This window comes from Dendrobates tinctorius, unplaced genomic scaffold, assembly GCF_039654945.1.
Source record: "Dendrobates tinctorius isolate UK_male_01 unplaced genomic scaffold, ASM3965494v1 ptg000028l, whole genome shotgun sequence".
Classification (NCBI taxonomy): domain Eukaryota; kingdom Metazoa; phylum Chordata; class Amphibia; order Anura; family Dendrobatidae; genus Dendrobates; species Dendrobates tinctorius.
This window is the reverse complement of record NW_027361696.1, coordinates 73,874,485-73,897,069: the sequence shown is the minus strand read 5'-3', so window position 1 is coordinate 73,897,069 and position 22,585 is coordinate 73,874,485. Positions and strand designations below refer to the sequence as shown.

General features: G+C 46.2%; 2 protein-coding genes across 3 annotated transcripts in view; both read left to right on the top strand.

Annotated features, from left to right (window-relative positions):
• The window catches only part of ALDH16A1 (aldehyde dehydrogenase 16 family member A1), a 124,825-nt gene that overhangs the window by 101,153 nt on the left and 1,087 nt on the right, over positions 1 to 22,585 (top strand). For both annotated transcript variants that reach the window (XR_012231328.1, XM_073570994.1), the window contains exon 16: positions 7,432 to 7,557. Coding sequence is in view for 1 of the 2 variants with exons in the window: in XM_073570994.1 (XP_073427095.1) it covers positions 7,432 to 7,557 (126 nt within the window). In the remaining variant the exon portion in view is untranslated. The remainder of the gene's footprint in view (positions 1 to 7,431; positions 7,558 to 22,585) is intronic.
• LOC141085674 (uncharacterized) lies at positions 15,298 to 22,550 on the top strand. The gene is made up of 4 exons (XM_073571250.1): positions 15,298 to 15,600; positions 15,795 to 15,951; positions 16,066 to 16,319; positions 22,450 to 22,550. The coding sequence occupies exons 1-4, from the start codon at positions 15,486 to 15,488 to the stop codon at positions 22,548 to 22,550; spliced, it is 627 nt and encodes a 208-aa protein (XP_073427351.1). The 5' UTR covers positions 15,298 to 15,485.

Genomic DNA, 22,585 nt, shown 5'->3' with positions numbered 1-22,585 from the left:
GGAACAGTACAGCACATGTAGTACAGGTAGGGAGCAGTACAGTACATGTAGCACAGGTGGGGACCAGTACAGTACATGTAGTACAGGTAGGGAGCAGTACAATAGTAATAGTATTAGAATAAGTATGGAGCAGTACAGTACATGTAATACAGGTAGGGAGCTGTGCAGTATATATAGTACAGATGAGTTACAGTACAACATGAACTTTGCAGCTTGAAAACAGCACTATATATACTGTACTGCTCACTCCTACATGTACTGCACTCTACATGTTATCCACGTACTGTACTACATATACTGCACAGCTCCCTACATGTACTACATGTGCTGTACTGCTCTCTACTTGTACTATCTGTATTGTATGTACACTACCGTTCAAAATTTGGTCACCCAGACAATTTTGTGCTTTCCATGAAAACTCATACTTTTATTAATCAAATGAGTTGCCAAATGAATTTAAAATCTAGTCCAGACATTGACAAGGTTCGAGAAAAAGATTTTTATTTGAAATAATAATTTTCTCCTTCAAACTTTGCTTTCGTCACAGAATGCTCCCTTTGCAGCAATTACAGCATCTTTTGCTTTCTAGCAGTTGATTTGCTGAGGTAATCTGGAGAAATTTCACCCCATGCTTCCAGAAGCCCCTGCCACAAGTTGGGTTGGCTTTATGGGCACTTTTTGCGTACCATACGGTCAAGCTGCACCCACAACAGCTCAATGGGGTTGAGATCTGGTGACTGCGCTGGCCACTCCATTACAGAGAGAATACCAGCTGCCTGCTTCTTCCCTAAATAGTTCTTGCATAATTTGGAGGTGTGCTTTGGGTCATTGTCCTGTTGTAGGATGAAATTGGCTCCAGTCACGCGTTGTCCACAGGGTATGGCATGCTGTTGCAAAAAATCCCTTTTACCTTACAAATCTCCCACTTTATCAGCTCCAAAGCAACCCCAGACCATCATATTACCTCCACCATGCTGGACAGATGGCGTCAGGCACTCTTCCTGCATCTTTTCAATTGTTCTGTATCTCACAAATGTTCTTCTGTGTGATCCAAACACCTCAAACTTGGATTCGTCTGTCCATAACACTTTTTTCCAATCTTCCTCTGTCCAATGTATGTGTTCTTTTGCCCATATTAATCTTTTCCTTTTATTAGCCAGTCTCAGATATGGCTTTTTCTTTGCCACTCTGCCCTGAATGCCAGCATCCCAGAGTCGCCTCTTCACTGTAGACATTGACACTGGCGTTTTGCTTGTACTATTAATGAAGCTGCCAGTTGAGGACCTGTGAGGCGTCGATTTCTCAAACTACAGACTCTAATGTACTTGTCTTGTTGCTCAGTTGTGCAGCGGTGCCTCCCACTTCTCTTTCTACTCTGGTTAGAGCCTGTTTGTGCTCTCCTCTGAAGGGAGTAGTACACACCATTGTAGGAAATCTTCAGTTTCTTGGCAATTTCTCGCATGGAATAGCCTTCATTTCCAAGAATAGACTGTCGAGTTTCACATGAAAGATCTTTTATTCTGGCCATTTTGAGAGTTTAATGGAACCAACAAATGTTATGCTCCAGATTCTCAACTAGCTCAAAGGAAGGTCAGGTTTATAGCTTCTCTAATCAGCCAAACTGTTTTCAGCTGTGCTAACATACTTGCACAAGGGTTTTCAAGGGTATTCTAACCATCTATTAGCCTTCTTACACAGTTAGCAAACACAAAGTACCATAAGAACACTGGAGTGATGGTTGTTGGAAATGGGCCTCTATACATCTATGAACATATTGCGTTACAAACCCGACGTTTGCAGCTACAATAGTCATTTACCACATTAACAATGTATACAGTGTATTTCTGAATCATTGGTTAGCTTCATTGGAAAAAACTGAGAAATTTCCTTATTTTTGAAAGAAAAGCAAAATGACCCTAAACTTTTACACGGTAGTGAATGTGCAACAATGCTATGTACTCTTATTACATCTATTGTACTGTTTTTTTCCTATTAACTCAGATGAGTAAAGCAATATTATTAACATATTAATGCACTTTGTCATATATAAGTGAGAGTCACCTCTAAAACACTAGATAACACTTATAGAGATATTCAATCTCTGTACGTGAAGATACAATGGTCAAGGTATTTAAAATAAACCAAAGTTTTTTATCATTTCAATACATTTAAAAGGGGGGAGTTTAAATATCAAGCTTGAGGCATCACCGTAAGCAGCCAAGAGATGTACTGAGTCTGGCAAGTATCACACTAGTTAAGTAGTAATCATGTAATCAAGATGTTACCAGGCATAACTTACTGTAGTGCTGAATAGAAGACCCATGTACACTTGGGCTGCCACCCCAATGATGATGTTTCGCCTTGGCTTCTTCAAAAGGTGGCATTTTTACTTTTTACTTTCAATAATACCAATCCCTGTTCATGTCCAATAAATCGTCCTATTATATCTTTGTAACTGCTGGTGTAATACTTACATAACTTACAAAAATGAGGAACGCAGCAGCACTCTGTAGAGACCAATATATATGCAAATACAAAATCTATCATAATTGTGGAGTAAACTGCAAAAAAAAGTTAAAAAAAATTGAATATATATATATATATATATATATATATATATTTATTATTTTTTTTTTTTTCTTACAAAAGTGAAGGTTCTTAGCGCATAAATTGGTCAGTTCATGTGAGCCCATCAACCATGACAAGGTGACACTTCTCTGATGGGTCCTATCATATAATAAATGCCTCTCTGGTGCTATAAAAGTCTACAGTGTGAGTGGGCAAACATGCCTCTCCTGGGTTACAAACTTGCACATTAAAGTAATCTGGTAGGAACCAGAGTTGATTATAAACAGAGACAGAAAGGAGGAGGTAACATTCTCCAATGGATAACTGCATAGAACAAAAAACCTGACCAGCACCTCCATATAGTATGAACAGGTGCTTACTGCAATGAATACATAAGTTACATAAAAAGGCGGGACACAGCAGCACTCTATAGAGACCAATATATATGTGAACACAAAATCTATCATAATTGTGGAGTAAACTGTAATAAAAATAAATTTGTGTAATACTTAGGCTAGTTTCACATTTGCGTCGTTGTGCGCTGCGCATCGTGCGCAAGTAGAAACGCATGGAAAAACGCATGCAAACGCAGCGTTTTTTATACGCATCAGCGTACGCATGAAGACAAAAAACCGCAGCGCTTGCATGCGTTTGTGTTTTTTAGGCGCATGCGTTCTCTAGATGTCACATTTCACAGGAGGAAAATCCTTGAAACAGACGCCACCAATAGGACACTAGTGGGCGTTTGTCATGAGAATTCTTTATATTTACCCTGTGTAGGGATTCGCTCTGGTAGGCAATAGCTGGGCGGCAGTAACGAGGCAACACACAGGTATAAAGTCCAATTTCAGAGGTTTTAATGTCACTCAGTAACCAGCAGCTTAACAAAACATAAGGGAAAGCAAACACATACTCCAGCTTGGAGAACCACTGGTCCCAGACTCACCCCTTGCACGGGACGGGCGTAACTAAGCGGCTGCCAGGTTTTGCGGCATCCGCCAGGTGCCATTCCCGGGGTTCTTCCGAGTCTTGCTGCGACAGTCCTGTGGCACGGGAATCCTATATACAAGTTTCAGGCTGAGTCCACACAAGTTCCTGTAGTTTCTAGAAACACACTCGCACTGTGGCAATCACCAACCTCCATTACATAGGGCCTAACCCCTCCCACCAGTGAGGTAGACATCACATGGGCTGATTACGTGACCCTGACATCATTGCAGGTCCCATCTTTAAGGAAAAACCTGGCTAAACATTAACCTGCTAAGAGAAACATATCTTCCATCCAGTAAAACACCCTTTACTGTACCACACCTGGTGCGCTGGTCTGTTGAGGTCGGCTTCCAGATGGTCAAGGCGACAGACTGGAAGAGTGTTTCCATTAGGGTAAAACCGCTTTCCAGTCTGTCTGACAGCGCCTAGAGGCAATTCTGAAAGACCGAGCTCAAGTGAAGGAACTCGGGCATGACAGACCTGTCCGAGGCCTTCTGCCGCTGGCGGGAATTACCCGCAAAACCAGTGGCAGAGACCTGGGACAGGTGAACACCTGACATACCAGCTTCCTGGTCTCCAGCTGTCTGTGGTGCCGACCCGCAAGCTGCTTCTTGGCTGTGGGATGGCTGGGACGGGTCCGAGGCAGCTCGATGAAGGACCGCTCCAGGAACAGGTTGCAGGGTGCTGCTCCAGGTGCTGTGAAAAGAAAAGAAAAACAGTATCATGCATTTACAATAGTTAAAGCGCCAACACCTGTGTAATAGAAAAACACAGAGTAAAACACAATCCAATAGAACAACAAAATACCTACGATCTGGTGGCAAGGACCGGTCTTAAGAAGGCCACGCCCGATGGTATCTATATTTGGTTGAGGTCCATGCCGCAGCACCACTGGGAACCCTGCTCTCCTGACGTACATCCCTGTTGAAGCAGTCCTTCATCGAGCGCCAATGGGTTCTGACTTTGTTCACTGTGGGAAAAAAAAAATAGACAGTGCATTGTAGGCCGGGATAACACAAATGTGTGTGATGCTAGAAACTCGCAGGAGTTACTAGCATCACACACAGTTGTGTGATTACGGCCAAGGTCACTGCCGCATCACACAGCATTGAAATACTTAAGAAATTCTTTGCGGACCCGTGAAGAGGCTTCCCAGCCATCCTTCAGCGCTGCGGCCACCTCATTCCAGAGCCGACGGAGCATTGTCCGAGTGCAGTGAATCACGGTTGTCCCACAACGGGACTTGCTCCTGGACCAACTGGATCAGGGCCTCATTGTCCAGGGCGAGTTCTTCATCCCGTTGTGGAGCCTAGAAAAGAAAGAAAAACCTTAATCTTGGAAAGATTTGGAAATGAAAAAGATAGAAAACAAGACAGAAAAGAAGCAAGATTGAAGAGGAAAAACAGGCAATAAAACAATTAAAAAAAAAAAAAAAAGCGTACAATCAATCAGTCTATACTTACACGCCGTCTCCCCGCCTGCACTTGCACTGGCAGCTCCTGCTGTTCCGCCGCTGATGTGGACGATGAGGTCTGAAAAAGAAGCATTACTACATAATAAATTGAGAAAAAAGGACAGGCAGACATTAGGTTTAATACTCACTTTATTCAAGTGGCTGCTAGTCTCCAAAGTGCTTCACTCTCCAAATTCTCCAAGGTGCTTGTCTCGTGCAGGCTGTAGAGTAGTGGACTGCCAGTGCCAACACCTTCTTTTTATAGACACTACCCCCCAAACAATGTTTTTTTTTGTGTAGGGGGTGGTTTAAACCACTCTCTAGACAAGTTAATTAAAAAAATGCATGCGTTCAAAAACGCAGGCGTGCGCATGTCCATGCGCATATGTGCGTTTCCATAGATTGTAATGTGTTGTTGTTTTGATGCATTCCGTGCGCAAGCAAACGCATGCGTTTTTTTAATGACTTAGGGCGGACCCAAAATTGCAACAAGTTGCATCTGGCGCGTCCAGTCGCACACCTGAAAAAACGCATGTGCACAAAATCTCAAACGCGTGCAAACGCAAGACCATGCGTATGCCATGTTAAACATAGCTGTGTATGACTGATGCGCACGATGCGCTGCACAAAAAAACGCTAATATGAAACCAGCCTTACCAGACTCAGTACATCTCTTGGCTGATTACTGTGATGACTCACACTTGATTTTTAGAATCCTCCCTTATAAATATATTGAAATGATAAACTTTTTCGCTTTATAAGACGCACCTGATTATAAGACGCACCCCCAAATTTGGTGAAGAAAAAGAATTTTTTTATGTTAAATGGAGGTGTGTCTTATAATGCCAGTGTCCGTCTTTCAAATCATATATATGTCCCTCATCCTGGTATCTATATAACCCCCATCCTGGTACATGGCCCCCTTGTGCTGGCACATAGCCCCCCCACCAAATCCTGGATATGTCCCCCCAGTCACTAAATGCCCCCTGCTGATACTGACACACACATGGCCCCCCCGTCACTATATTTTCCCCTGCTGGCATGCACACAGCCCCCCGTCCCTATATTCCCCCCTGCTGGCATGCACACGTACCACCGTCCCTATATTGCCCCCTGCTGGCATGCACACGCCCCCCTTCCCTATATTTCCCCCTGCTGGCATGCACACGGCCCTCCCGTCCCTATATTCCACCCTGCTGGCATGGACACGGCTCCCCAGTCCCTATATTCCCCCCTGCTGGCATGGACACGGCTCCCCAGTCCCTATATTCCCCCCTGCTGGCATGGACACGGCCCCCCCTGTCCCTATATTCCCCCCTGCTGGCATGGGCACGCCCCGCCCGTCCCTATATTCCGCCCGTCCCTATATTCCCCCCCTGCTGGCATGGACACGTTCCCCCCCTGCTGGCAAGCACATGATAAAATAACAAACCTATAACTCACCTTCCGATGATTGCTCCATGCTCCCAGCTCCGCCACGGCTCTTCCTGTGTCTGTGCTGACATCCAGGAGCTGCTCATACAGGCATTTCATTGTAGCTTCAGGACCTTCCATCGCATGACCGCAGTGCTGCACACTGGGAGTCACATGACCGCAGGTCCTATTGGCACACAGACACAGTAAGAACCAGGGGGGAGCTGGGAGCATGGAGCAATCAGAAGGTGACTATAGGGGCGGGGGGAGAGTGCAGGCACATGTAATATGCTCAGCTCCCCTGTCCACCAACTCGGAGCGGTTTCAGCACCGAGGTGATGGACAGCAGGTTCAGTGAATATTACATGAGCCTAATGAGCGGGAGCATGTGACCACCCGCTGTCTCTGCAGCCCGCATCCAGCCAACCCCTGCCCTGACATCACTCCAAAGCCGCCCCCCCACTCTACCTCACCCATTCGGATTATAAGACGCACCCCCCACTTTCCCCAAATATTTGGGGGAACAAAAGTGCGTCTTATGATCCAAAAAATACGGTATTTTAAATACCTTGACTATCGTACTTTCATGTACAGAGATTGAATATCTCTGCAAGTGTTCTCTTATCTAGTATTATTAACATGTAGATATATATCACATAAAAGTAAGTACATCATCTTTTCTCCAAAGTCTCTTGGTTTCTTCCTTTTCCACCAGACATAAGATTATCAAAGTATTAGACCCTTTTTTTCCTATATTGTGGCACATAAAACTGTACTGGTCTTTCCGGCTTGCCGTAGCTCTTTAGTTGATCTCGACCATAAGGTGGATTTTAGCTGAAGAATTAGTGTAAAGTATGAGGAAATTCCAGTGTTAAGAGTCTAAGTCACAATTTAAATATTTGACGAGTAACTAAAAGGAAATATTCAGGAAAGTGATCTGATGTTTTCAGTAATTCCCGTTAGACTTTATTTCTGTCTCTGGTTGTTTTTTTTTTTCCTTTTCTCAGGTATTTGACACCTCTGACCTTCCAGGAGGGGTAGTAAACATACTTACCGGTGGACGGGACCATTTGTCCAAATACCTTGTGGAGCACCAAGATATTCAAGCCATGTGGTACTTCGGATCTGAGCAGGTAATTCGCTTTATTCTTCTGTCTTTTTCCTTTCCGTCATGTGGTATTCACCCCGGTGTCATAAGTTATGTTTATACCGAAATCATGCTGACAATTCTAGGTCGATTTTCTAAAGTTGTTGATGGACACTGCTTACCTCTTCCTGTTCTCTGCACACTGACCATTGCACAGGTCATAGAGCATGCCCACAGCACTCGCCCATAGAAGTCACTCATCTCTGGTTACCAGTGTTATACGGACCATATGGCTGCAGTAAAGCATATCTAAATGCTGTCAATTCAAGCAAAATGGCTGCGCCCAATAAATCATCCTTCAGACAAACATTATTGTAACTCATGCAATCATTGAAAAAATTTTCCAATCATGGTTTGTTGTTGCATAACTGGAAGTGTTATTACTAGGCAGTGATCAGGAACAAACGCTCACATCAACCCGTCTAAAAGGCCCCTTATGTTTTGTGTAAGGCATCTGAACAATTCCCTTAAAGGGGTTTTCTGGGATCACACAAAATTTAATAAACTGTTCTCATCTGTAAAAGACCAATATATTTCCAATCTGTCTGTCTAATCATGGTCTACTCAACTGTATCAATGATGTGGGAAGGGGTTAAATTGGGTGTGTAGCAAAAACCAGTTTGCTGACGGCTTATCCATAGCGTATCAGATCAGTCAGATTCTGCACCCCATACTAATCACATTGTATAAATTATATAAATTTATTTGCATTTTGCAGTGAGAAATAAGTATTTGATCCCTCTGGCAAACAAGACTTAATACTTGGTGGCAAAACCCTTGTTGGCAAGCACAGCAGTCACACGTTTTTTGTACTTGATGATGAGGTTTGCGCACATGTCAGGAGGAAGTTTGGTCCACTCCTCTTTGCAGATCATCTCTAAATCATTATGATTTTGAGGCTGGCGCTTGACAACTCGGAGCTTCAACTCCCTCCATAGGATTTCTATGGGACTAAGGTCTGGAGACTGGCTAGGCCACTCCATGACCTTAATGTGCTTCTTTTTGAGCCACTTCTTTGTTGCCTTGGCTGTATGTTTTGGGTCATTGTCTTTCTGGAATACCCCGCCACGACCCATCTTTAATGTCCTGGCAGAGGGAAAGAGGTTTTCACTCAGGATTTTACGGTACATGGCTTCATCCATTCTCCCATTGATGCGGTGAAGTAGTCCTGTGCCCTTAGCAGAGAAACGCCCCAAAACATAATGTTTCTACATACATGCTTGACAGTGGGGACTGTGTTCTTTGGGGCACAGGCAGCATTTCTCCAAACAGTGACTTGAGTTAATGCCAAGGGACCTCAATTTTTGTCTCATCTGACCACAGCACCATCTCCCAATCACTCACAGAATCATCCAGGTGTTCATTGGCAAACTTCTTGAGCAGCGGGACCTTGCGGGCACTGTCGGATTTTGAACCTTTACGGCATAATGTGTTATCAATGGTTTTCTTGGTGACTGTGGTCCCAGCTGCCTTGAGATCATTAACAAGTTCCTTCCGTGTAGTTTTAGGCTGATCTTCCTCATCAAGGATACCCCATGAGGTGAGATTTTGCATGATGCCCCAGATCGATGTCGATTTACAGTCATTTTGTATTTCTTCCATTTTCTTACTATTTCACCAACAGTTGTCTCCTTCTCACCCAGCATCTTATTTATGGTTTTGTAGCCCATTCCAGCTTTGTGCAGGTCTATGAGCCTGTCCCTGACATGCTTTTGAAGCTCTTTGGTCTTGTCCAGGTTGTATAAGTTAGAATCTGACTAATTAATTGAGTCTGTGGACAGAAGTGTGACTATGTAAGACAGCTGTCTCTAATGCAGGTAACGAGTTAGGAATGTCTAACTGGTCTGTAGTTCTTAATGGTTGGTAGGGGATCAAATACTTATTTCTCACTGCAAAATGCAAATAAATTTATATAATTTATACAATGTGATTTTCTGGATTTTATTTTTGATATTCTATCTACCAATGTTAAAATTAACCTACCCTTAAAATTATAGACTGTTCATGTCTTTATCAGTGGGCAAACTTACAAAATCAGCAAGGGATCAAATAATTGTTTCTTTCACTGTACACAATGCGCGAAAGCAGGACAGCACAACTCCATATACTGTTTAGTGACTAATCTCAGGTGTTACAGCTCAGCTCCTATTCATGTGAATGGGACTTGAGCTGCCCTGATCTGCTCCATACCCTGTGTACATCTGACCACAGATTACAGCTAGTTGGCGAGCATGCCGGAATACGTCATCCAACTTAGTCCTGGACAACCCCTTTAAATACTCTGATTTATGCTTGGTATTGTATTGAGTTTAATAGGAGTTACTCTGCTCAGGACCCTGTCTGTATTATTCCGAGATAAACGTTTTGCAGTGTGCCGGGGCATTCATGTAGTATTCAGCATTGGGTTATAGAGACTACACTGTGTGCAGAATTATTAGGCAAGTTGTATTTGAGAGGATTCTTTTTATTATTATTTATTATTGAACAACAACTATGTTCTTAATCAACCCAAAAGCCTCATAGATATCAAAGCTTAATATTTTTGGAAGTTGGAGTGGGTTTTTTTTTAGATTTGGCTATCTTAGGAGGATATCTGTTTGTGCAGGTAACTATTACTGTGCATAATTATTAGGCAACTTAATAAAAACCAAATATATACCCATCTCACTTGTTTATTTTCACCAGGTAAACCAATATAACAACACAAAATTTAGAAATAAACATTTCTGACATTCAAAAAAAAAAAAAAAACAGTAACCAGTATAGCCACCTTTCTTTGCGATGACACTCAAAAGCCTTCCATCCATAGATTCTGTCAGTTGCTTGATCTGTTTATGATCAACATTGCGTGCAGCAGCCACCACAGCCTCCCAGACAATGTTCCGAGAGGTGTACTGACTTCCCTCCTTGTAGATCTTACATTTTATGAGGTTCTCTATGGGGTTCAGATCAGGTGAACAAGGGGGCCATGTCATTATTTTTTCTTCTTTTAGACCTTTACTGGCCAGCCACGCTGTGGAGTTTTTGGATGCATGTGATAGGGCATTGTCCTGCATGAAAATCATGTTTTTCTTGAACGATACTGACTTCTTCCTGTACCACTGCTTGAAGAAGGTGTCTTCCAGAAACTGGCAGTAGGTCTGGGAGTTGAGCTTCCCTCAACCCGAAAAGGTCCCACAAGTTCATCTTTGATGATACTAGCCCATACCAGTACCCCACCTCCACCTTGCTGGCGTCTGAGTCGGAGTGGAGCTGTCTGCACTTTATTGATCCAGCTTCGGGCCCATCCATCTGGCCCATCAAGAGTCACTCTCATTTCATCAGTCCATAAAACTTTAGAAAATTCAGTCTTAAGATATTTCTTGGCCCAGTCTTGATGTTTTTTCTTAAGTTTCTTGTTCAAAGGTGGTCATTTTTCAGTCTTCCTTACCTTGGCCATGTCCCTGAGTATGGCACACCTTGTGCTTTTTGATACTCCAGTAACGTTGCAGCTCTGAAATATGGCAAAACTGGTGGCAAATGGCATCTTGGCAGCTTGACGCTTGATTTTCCTCAATTCATGGGCAGTTATTTTGCGCCTTTTTTCCCGTCTCCCATGACGGCACACATGAGAGAGGGGATCCGCCCAGTCAGGACAGGAACCCTACTGAAGATAAAAGGGCGGTACCTCTCCCTCGCTTCAGTTGGGTTTCCTGTCCTGACAGGGACCCGTGTACTGAAGACGTACCTGCCCCTCTCTTGTGCCGGCGTGGAAGAACAGGCAGGGTCCTGGGCGCCGTGCGTCGGAGGAGGGAAGCGCCGTCCGCGGGTCCCCCGGGGGCTCAGCGTCCGAGCGGGCGCAGGAGCAGCACGGCCTGGGGTCCTGGGGCTCTGCCGTGTCTGCCGCGCCGCCCTCTCCCCCTCTGCCGCATCCAGGAGCGTCAAGGAACGGCCACTTCTGGGTCGCGCTCCCCTGACGTCACACGCAGGGCATGCTGGGAGGGGGCGTGCCTGCGTGACGTCGGAAGGTGGCGCCGGCGATCCAAGATGGCGGCGCCCATAGCAAATAAAGCCGGCCGGCGAAAGGAGATCCCGGCGGCATGGCGGGGGGGGGAGGGGCTGTGGGGTAACCGGAGGAGGCGGAGAGTGCAGTTTATCTCCCTTACAAAAGGGGGGTGACCACAGAAGAAGCACTCATGCCCAAGGCTTCATGATGGAAGTGGGGCAAGACGAGCAGCAGCAGCGACAGCAGCGTCAGCAGCAAGACCTCTCGTCAGATGCCAGGCCGAGCCACCAACATACCAGGAGCAGTCGCTCGAGTGGTGGGAGCGGCAGTCATAAACGCAATCGGCAAGACTCTGAGAAGTCCTGGAGAAACGTCACGAGTGCATCTGAGGAGCCTCCGAGATCGGTACCCCTGATTGACAGCGGTGGTGAGTGATCTACGTGAATGTCACCCTTATGGTAACGGGGTTCCATTTTCTCTGTTTGATCACTAGGGGTCGAGGAAGGCCAGCAGCAAAACCAAAAATAGAGAATGCGCCCTATGTAAACACCCGCTGGCAGATCAGTGGCAGAAAGACCTCTGCGCTGACTGTATAAATAAAACTATACAGGAGGAGACCCCTGATTTGGTGACTAGCCTTAAACATTTAATTCAACAGGAGGTGAAAGGTTCCCTAAAGGCACCCCTTAAAAAGAAAGATAAAAGAAATCGTAGAAGAAGCTCCGATTCAGAGGCCTCGCCAAGGCAGAAGGGGCGGGATAGATCCTTGTCCCCCTCCACCTCCTCTTCCTCTACTCAGTCCTCAGAATCCTCCTCGGACAGCGATATAGGCGGCCGTCCATGTTTCCCAATAGAGGATGTGGAAAAACTGGTTAGAGCGATTAGGGCTACAATGGGCCTTAAAGAGGAAAAAGCTCCCAAATCATTAGCGGATGTAATGTTTAGAGGACTGGAGGAAAAACGAAAACGTACCTTCCCTGTAAATGATAAAATAAAAGCACTAATTGACAGGGAATGGAAAAACCTGGAGAGGTCAGGGGGCTTACCTTCCGCATCAAAGAGGAGGTACCCTTTTGACAAGAAGGATTCAGAAGCCTGGGAAAAAGTCCCAAAAATTGATGGGGCCGTAGCCAGATCCTCAAAAAAGGTATCCCTACCATTAGAGGACTCTGGCGTGTTGAAAGACCCTCTTGACAAAAAAGCAGACTGTTTCCTGAAGCACATCTGGGAAGCTTCAGCAGGTGGATTGAAACCAGCGATAGCTGGTACCTGTCCCGCTTGTGCCCTCATGGTCTGGCTGCAACAAATAGAGGACCAGATCAAGGATAGAGTTCCTAGGGACGAAATTCTGGCTAATTTGACACTGGTGCACGGAGCAGCGGCTTTCCTAGCAGATTCCTCTGCAGACTCCGCAAGATTGACAGCTAGGGCAGCAAGCCTGTCAAACGCGGCAAGACGAGCCCTGTGGCTTAAAGAGTGTCCCGGAGATTTACCATCAAAGCATAGGTTATGTTCCATTCCATGTAATGGCCAATTCCTCTTTGGGAAAAAACTAGAAGAGATTTTGGAACATGCGGGGGATAGGAGGAAAAGCTTTCCCCGATTTCAGGGAGAAACTAAAAAGCAGCCCTTTCGGAGGAGGAGATTTAACAGGGGTCGTTCCCCGGGAGATAGAAAAAGCTGGGACTTTAGAGAAAGAAGTGGATCGGGCTATATGTTTAAAGGGCCTTCCACTTACTCCAAAAAATCTCCCCAATGACATTGGGCCGGAGGTAGGGGGAAGGCTTTCTCTCTTCCTTTCCGCCTGGGCAAATATCTCCCCCAGTACATGGGTCCTAAATATAATCAAGGACGGCTTAAAAATAAAATTAATCCGTCCGCCCAGGCATACCTTCATAATGACACCCAGAAGGAAAGCCCAAGAGCAACAGCTGGCCCTGGAGACGGAAGTCTTGGGACTAGTGAAAAAACAAGTCCTACAGGAAGTCCCAGTGCATGAAGAAGGAAGGGGGTTCTACTCCCCCTCTTCTTAATACAAAAACCAGACGGCTCTTGGAGAACCATTGTCATCCTGAGGAGACTCAATCAGTGGGTAGACAATTGCTCCTTCAAAATGGAGTCAATCAACACGGTCACAAAGATCCTGTTCCAGCATTGCCTCATGGCAGTGATAGACTTAAAAGATGCCTACTATCACATCCCAATTCATCGGGAGTATCGAAAATATTTGAGAGTAGCGTTCTATGTCCAGGGGCAGATGAAACACTACCAGTACGCAGCCCTTCCATTTGGCCTGTCTACAGCCCCCAGAGTATTCACCAAAGTGATGGCCGAAGTAATGTCTTTTCTGCGTTCCAGGGACATAGTGATTGTCCCATACCTAGGTGACTTTCTGGTAGTAGGGAGGTTCGGAGTCCCACTGCACACATCAAGTGAAGGAAGTGATAGCAATTCTAGTAGGACTAGGATGAATAGTAAACATCCCCAAGTCAAGGATAACCCCAGTAAAAGAGCAATCCCTCCTAGGGTTGATATTGGACTCCGAGCAACAACGCTGACTCCTACCAGAGAGCAAAGTGACCAAGATAAGGCCTCTTTCACACATCAGGTTTTCGCCGTCAGGCGCGATCCGGCGCTTTTGACAGAAACCGGATCCGGCGAAATGCAATGCCGGATCCGGTTTCCCCCCCATTGACTTGCATTTGCGCCGGATCGCGCCGGATGGCCATGCGTTTCATCCGGTTTTCGCCGGATCGGGCAATGTGTCGCGATCCGGCGTCTGGAAAAAACGGCTACTGTAACGTTTTTTGTCTCCGGCGAAAAAGCCGGACACGCCGGATCCGGCGCGTCCGGCTTTTTCACACAATGAAAGCCTATGAGCGCCGCAATGCACCTGATCCGGCGATAGCCGGATCCGTTTTTTTTGGTCTGAGCATGCTCAGTAGCTCTGCCCACAAGACATATATAAAAGCAAGACAGTGGGACCCACAGCCACACCCAACATGCCACCCAAGAAAGCAAACAAGCGCAGCAGGAGAAGGCAGGAGACCACTGCAGCACCATCAGCACCACCACCACCCCAAATGGAGCAGCAAATGGAACATGCTGAGGAGGGGAGTCCAGCAGCAGATGAGAGACGGTAATTATCAAATCCCCCATTCCTCCAAACTAGGGCCATGGAATATCAAGATATTCATTGGCCCTTTGTTTCTCTTTATTCAACAGCCGCCAAAGAGATGCAGCAGCAGCAGCAGAAATGGCATCACTGGCAGCAGCAACAGCAGCAGCAATACCCACAGCCATGGAGTCTGGCCATCAACAGGACAGCACATCTTCTTCTGGGAGCCCTCCCTCGCATCGTCAGCGTTTGACGGTAAGTTTTTATTTCCAAAATCCATCATCTCTGTAATATATGTCTATTCATTGCCTTTTATTTCAAAACAGGAATCACAAGATGAAGAGGAGCTCCCAGAAGAAGAAGGAAGGGGTGGACAGACACCTGGAGTGGGCTCACAATTGGTAAGTTTTTTGCATCAAACGCAGAAACACAACATCACACTACACACAACACATAGAAAACAATGTTCTGCAGACCACACACAGCAAACAAATGCCTACATCCAAAGACATAACATTTTTTGTTTTCTTCTCTAGTCTTCCCAATCTGGTGCTCGGCCAAGAGGTCCTCGCAGTGCCTCCCAGGGTCGTCGGCGACAGCAACGCGGCGGTCACCAGCGTGTAAGTATAAATATTTTTGCTTTGTTTTTTTGCACTTTTTATTTCATTTCTTTTGTGGAGGCTAATTATGTTATTTTTGTCTTTTTCTTTAACAGCCTTCACAGCGTGCTCCCGACTCTGACGGTGAGGATGGAGGACTCGATGTGGACCACCTCATCGATCTCGTCAGAGAAAGGGAGCCGCTCTGGAATATGGCTGACCGCCGCCACGCTGACCTTATTGTTACCCGACGACTCTGGGAGGAAATCTGTTCACTCCTTGTGGGCCGCTGGGAGGACCTCGATGTTCGAGCCCAGATTAAAGAGCGTAAGTATATACAGTACCGGTTGCTTGATGTAAACCAGTGTTTCCCGAACTCCAGTCCTCGTGGTCCCCACGGATCATGTGTTCAGGATTTCTATTTACTATGGAAATCCTGAAAACATGACCCCTGGGGACCATGAGGACTGGAGTTTGGGAAACACTGATGTTGTATACTAACCACTCCTTTCTCGTTTCAGGGAACAGAATTGTGAATCGGTGGCGGTCTGTGAGGGATCGTTTCAAGAAGGAGTTCAATAAAGAGATGCGGGCCCCGAGTGGATCTGGAGGACGCAGGAGGAAGTACAAGTACGCAGAAGCCCTGTCGTTCCTCCGGGAGACAATGCTCACCAGAAGGTAAATATTACACACCACATGTGACAAAAAAATGTTTAGATGTAACTTTTTTTTTTCAGCCAGGGCCATACCATGTCACTATTTTAATTGTTTTTTTTTCTCTTTATTCCACAGCACGGTGAGCAGCACTCGGGAGCCTGCACGATTGGACCCTTCTGAGGCGATCCCTGAGGAGACCGGCACCGAGGGACACTTCGACCGCCCCGGTACATCTGCACCTTCCCAGCCTTCCCACACATTCGACCCATCTGTCCCATCCACCAGCACAGGAGCATCGTGGCCGCCTACATTACATGAAGCTGCTGGTGAGGAGATCGCTTTCCCTTTACCCCACCCTTCTGCCCCTGCCACCTCTAGTACACCTGCGGGTACTGGGCGACAGCGGCAGAGGGGTCAGGAAAAGAGTTATGCGCAAGAGTTCTTGCATCTGAATGCATCTTTCCAGAACTGTCTAAAAGTCTTGTCAGAGCAAATCTCCGCAGGCTTTCAGCAGATCAACTCCAGCATTCTGGAGGTGAAGACACTTCTGCAAACCATGCATTCAGAAGCAAGATCTTCGCCAAACCACACCTTTTTCAGGTCTGTTGTGGAGCGCATGGCAACACTATCTCCAACCCAGCAGATGCATGTAATGCATTCGTGCCACGGTGCTCTACAGCAGGTTACCTCCCAACCTCCACCTCCCACCACTGTAGTTCCTCCACCTGCACCCCCTCCAGCCACTTTCCATCCTCCCCCTCCTATTACATCTGCACCCCCTCCAGCCACTTTCCATCCTCCCCCTCCTATTACATCTGCACCCCCTCCAGCCACTTTCCATCCTCCCCCTCCTATTACATCTGCACCCCCTCCAGCCACTTTCCATCCTCCCCCTCCTATTACATCTGCACCCCCTCCAGCCACTTTCCATCCTCCCCCTCCTATTACATACCAGCAACCTCCCCAGTACCAGACATCTCCCCACTTCCAGCAACCTGCCCCGTACCAAACTCCTTCCCCGTACCAAACTCCTTCCCCGTACCAAACTCCTTCCCCGTACCAAACTCCTTCCCCGTACCAAACTCCTTCCCCGTACCAAACTCCTTCCCCGTACCAAACTCCTTCCCCGTACCAAACTCCTTCCCCGTACCAAACTCCTTCCCCGTACCAAACGCCTTCCCCGTACCAAACGCCTTCCCCGTACCAAACTCCTTCCCCGTACCAAACGCCTTCCCCATACAACTTTCCATCAACATCATCTGCTCCTACAGTCCCTGCCCAACCCTCCACTCCACCGCCCACCACCTCTTCTGCCTCCCACATTTCCACCCATTCTGTAGCTTTTTCCACACCTTCACCTCTAACTGTTCCTTCCCCACCACGATCCCAGTCCTCTCTCCACACACCCAGTGTCGAAGTGTCCCGCAGCCCCTCCAGCAGTATTTCCACCCCACACTACACAGATTTGTAATGTGTGTTTTTTAATAAAAATGCCCATTGGGTTTAAAACCTTTATTAAAAAAGTTTTTTGCACTTTAAAAACATTTTACAAAAAAAAAAAAAAATTTAAATAAAAGTTAAATTATCGTTTCACAATGGTTGTCTGTCATTTCTTTCTGCGGCGAACTATGTTTAAAAAAAAGGTTAAATACAGGGTATTTCAAAGGTAAAAAGGTATTCAAAACCAGGTATATAACTGTGGGTAAATTTTAGCTTTTTGCCACAGTTGTGTTCCTGGTTGTGTTTGAAGCAAAGTATTTCACCTAAAAAGTTGTGTTTATTGTTGGTGATTTCCTAACAATGTACACAACTTTTGTTAAAAGGTGAAATACTTTGCATAAAACACAACCAGGTACACACCTGTGGCCTAAAGCTAAAAATAGTAAGACCATGACAAGATAGCCAACTTTGGTTGGCAAAGGTATATACTGTTGGTCCAGAAGGTACACAAGTTTGGTTAGGGCACAAATCTTTCACACTCTGTCATCCTGCCAGTGTACTCTGCCTTGAGGTGACATAAAGTATAGTGCAAAATTGTCCCTCATTACTGAAACCGTCACAGAACTTCTAGTGGTAATGTCATGGTAATCTTGCAAGGTGGTTTCTTCAGAGGTGTCCTCAATGGAAATGGGTTCCTTGCAGATAACAAAATTGTGGAGTACCACGCACGCTTTGATCACCTCGTCCACAGTTTCTGTCTTGAGGTTGATCGCAGTCAATAGGACCCGCCATTTGGCTGTCAGAATACCAAAGGTACATTCAACCATTCTTCTTGCTCTTGTGAGGCGGTAATTAAAAATGCGTTTTGGTCTTGTCAATCCTCTGCTAGCGTATGGTTTCAAAAGGTGTTCTGACAGCTGGAAGGCTTCATCCCCTACACACTCAAATGGCATAGGTGGACCAGATGTTTGCGGCAGCGGTCTAGGTGGTGGGAACTGGAAGGTGTTTCCATACAGTTTACGCCCCATGGCAGACAGTTTGAAAACTTGAGAGTCATTGGAGCGGCCATAGGCCCCAATATCAACCGCAATAAATTTGTATTCCGCGTCAGCGATGGCCATGAGGACAATTGAAAAATATTTCTTGTAATTGAAATATTCCGATCCCGATCCAGCTGGCTTTACAATGCGGATATGTTTCCCGTCCACAGCGCCCAAGCAGTTTGGAAACTGACATATCTGTTGAAACTTGTCAGCAATTTCAATCCACCTCTCTGTTGTGGGCTCTGGTAAAAACTCTTCAGCTAAGGAGTCCCACAGTGCACGGCATGTGTACTTCACAATTCCAGATATGGTGGAAATCCCGAGTCTGTACTGGAAATGCAGTGACGAAAGGGATTCTCCAGTTGCAAGAAATCTGTGGGGAATTAAAAAAACAATAAATTAGTTTTAAATCACAGCATTACATACCAAAACTGAGCTATAACACTTGGAGATACAAACTACCACCAACAAGATTGCAGTGAAAGTGTGCTCTGATGCGATCACATCCAATAAATGTGGCTTACCTTAAAGTCACCATCAGACGCTCTGCGGGTGAAACAGAGAAGCGGCAATAGGTGTCCGCATTTCTAATGAGGTGTGCAATGCGCTCCACCAAGTAATCAAAATTCTCCATTTTCATCCGAACATATCCAAAAAATTTATCCGGGTTTCGTCGAAGGTCCATGCAGAGTGTAGAATAGACCCCACGCGTCATTCTCTTGGCTGTGATGGGGTGGATCCACAAACGTCGTCTACGATGCCTGATGCGCTGCTGTCTCGCTCTCTCCTTCTCCAGAACAATCACCTTCAAACGATTCGCCTCCGCTATAAAATCCGCCAAATTCTTCAAAATATTTCCAATGACAACATCCATCTTCGCCAGTAACTTGCTCTTCTCTCCAACCTGCACTTTCTCCTCTACAACCTGTCAAAGAAGGGCTGTAGGAACATGCTATATATAGTTTTCCAGTAGCCAATCCCGTTCGGAAGGCCACAAGGGTCAATTTTAAAAACCGGATCCGGCGTAATCCGTCGAAAAACGGATAGAAAAACGGATGTACCGGATGAGACGGATCCGGTTTTGTCTGTCAAGAAAAAGACGGATCCGGCAGAAAACCGGATCCGTCACATCCGGTTTTACGAAACATTTGCCGGATCCGGCGTTCCGGCACGACGCCGGATCGCGCCTGACGCCGAAAACCTGATGTGTGAAAGTAGCCTAAGGGGCCTAGCTCGCACAGCAATACAAAGGCCAACTATGACACTGAGGAACGCAATGTCCCTTTTAGGCTCGTTGACATCATGCATACCCGCAGTAGCATGGGCGCAGTACCACTTAAGGCAACTACAGTGGGAAGTTCTGTCAGCACAGAAACAATTAAAAGGGCATTTAGAAGGCAAACTATGTCTCTCAGTGGCTGTAAGAGATTCCCTGCTCTGGTGGACTGTAGAAAAGAATCTAACAGCCGGTGTCCCGTGGCAAAAACCAGTCGAGGACATCATTACAACAGACGCGAGTGCCACAGGATGGGGAGCACACCTGAGATCCCACTCAATACAGGGGAACTGGTCCTCGCTAGAAAGGGATCACGGTTCAAATGTAAAAGAACTATGGGCAGTGGAAAAAGCCGTGAAACATTTCCTTCCCTTACTTCGGGGCCGCCACACCTGGGTCATGACGGACAATCAAGCAGTAGTAGCCTACATCAATCACCAGGGGGGAACGAGATCTCGGGGCCTCATGCAAATATCAGATCTTCTCTTCCAGCTAGCAGAACAACATGTGTTATCCATCACAGCACTGCACATAAAGGGGGCAGAAAATATACAGGCAGACTTCCTGAGTCGCAGGCACCTAAGACAAGGGGAATGGTCCCTAAACCCCCAAGTCTTCCAACAAATAGTTCAGGCCTGGGGCAAACCAGAAATAGACCTGTTTGCTACCGCACACAACCGGAAGGTCAGGAAGTTCTGCTCACTAAACCCAAGGGAAAACCCCTTCACAGTAGATGCCCTACAAATACCCTGGAAGTTCATCCTGGCCTATGCATTTCCCCCGATAACAATGATCCCAGTAGTGGTCAGGAAAATCAGGGAGGATCGAGCGAGAATAATTCTTACAGCTCCGTTTTGGCCGAGAAGGCCTTGGTTCTCCCTTCTGAGGCTTATGTCAGTGACAGATCCATGGATCCTACCGGAGATTCCAGACCTGCTCTCCCAGGGACCAGTGGTCCACTCTCAGGTGAAGGGCTTCCATCTAGCAGCCTGGAATTTGAGAGGGCGCTACTGAGTCGCCAGGGATTCTCTCCAGGGTTAGTCTCCACCCTGTTGAAAAGTAGGAAACCTATAACATCCCAAATCTACGGTAGAACGTGGAAAAAGTTCCTAGACTTCCTGGGGGAACCCTTGGGGGATGTAGCGCCAGTGGGACCTATCCTAGAATTCTTACAGTCGGGGCTACAACTGGGGTTAGCCACTAACACACTCAAAGTTCAAGTCTCAGCTTTGGGGGCCCTATATAACTGCAACTTAGCAGCCAATAGGTGGGTATCCCGATTCATAAAGTCCTGTGGCAGGTCAAGGCCGGTCATTATCCAAAAGATACCACCCTGGGACCTCAACCTAGTCTTAGAGGACCCCTTTGAACCACTACTAGAACTGTCACCAAAGCTACTTATACTTAAAACTGTCTTACTGGTAGCCTTAACATCAGCCCGAAGAGTCAGCGACCTTCAAGCTCTGTCTATATGTCCTCCATATACACAGATCTTGGAGGACCGAGTGGTTCTAAGACCAGACCCGGCCTATCTCCCCAAGGTAGTCCAAAAGTTTCATAGGACTCAGGAGATCTCCTTGCCATCTTTCTGTAACAATCCTAGAAACCCTGGGGAGCAAAAGTTCCATACATTAGATGTAAGAAGAGCCATATTACAACATATGTCAGTAACTAGTCAGTGGAGGAAAGATCAGTCCCTTTTTGTAGCCTTTCAGGGTAGTAGAAAAGGGCACGGGGTAGCTAAGAGTACCATTGCCATAAGGATCAGGGAGGCCATTATGTTATCCTACTCCGCAAGTGGCGCTCCGGTTCCAGAAGGCATCAAGGCTCACTACACCAGAGCCGTGGCTACCTCCTGGGCAGAGAAGGCTGAGGTATCAATTGAACAAGTTTGTAAAGCCGCTACTTGGTCCTCACCTTCCACCTTTTTTAAGCACTACCGACTTGATCTGTCTTCCTCTACTGACCTAACCTTTGGTAGAAGGGTGCTGCAAGCGGTGGTCCCTCCCTAAGGTGTCTTATTCTACAAAAGTCTCTCATGTGTGCCGTCATGGGAGGCGGGAAAACACCAAGGTTACTTACCGGTAGCCGGTTTTTCCGGAGCCCATGACGGCACCTGTATATTCCCCCCCCTTTCACTCCTTTGGTATGCACTATAGTTTGGGTGTTTTTTTTAGTTAGATATAATGTGGTGATAGTTTTACCATGTGTACTAACCCGGGGGGCCTCTCATGCTCTGTAAACCAACTGAAGCGATGGAGAGGTACCGCCCTTTTATCTTCAGTAGGGTTCCTGTCCTGACTGGGCGGATCCCCTCTCTCATGTGTGCCGTCATGGGCTCCGGAAAAAACGGCTACCGGTAAGTAACCTTGGTGTTTTATCAACACGCTTCTTGCGACCCTGTTGGCTATTTGCCATGAAACGCTTGATTGTTCAGTGATCACGCTTCAAAAGTTTGGCAACTTCAAGACCGCTGCATCCCTCTGCAAGACATCTCACAATTTTTGACTTTTCAGAGTCCGTCAAATCTTTCTTCGGACCCATTTTGCCAAAGGAAAGGAAGTTGCCTAATAATTAAGCACACCTTATATAGGGTGTTGATGTCATTAGACCACACCCCTCCTCATTACAGATATGCAAATCACCTGATTTACATAATTGACAGTTGGCTTTCAAGCCTATACAGCTTGCAGTAGGACAACATGTATAAAAAGGATGATGTGATCAAAATACTCATTTGCCTAATAATTCTGCACACAGTGTACAATAGGTCATTGGCAGTAGATCCGTCATGTAAAAGAGTTTTCCACAATGGCTCTCAGTCTGTAACTGTCAGCTCGTTCCTGTACATCATACAGTGACCCCCATGAACAATACTGGAACCTTTATTGAAAAC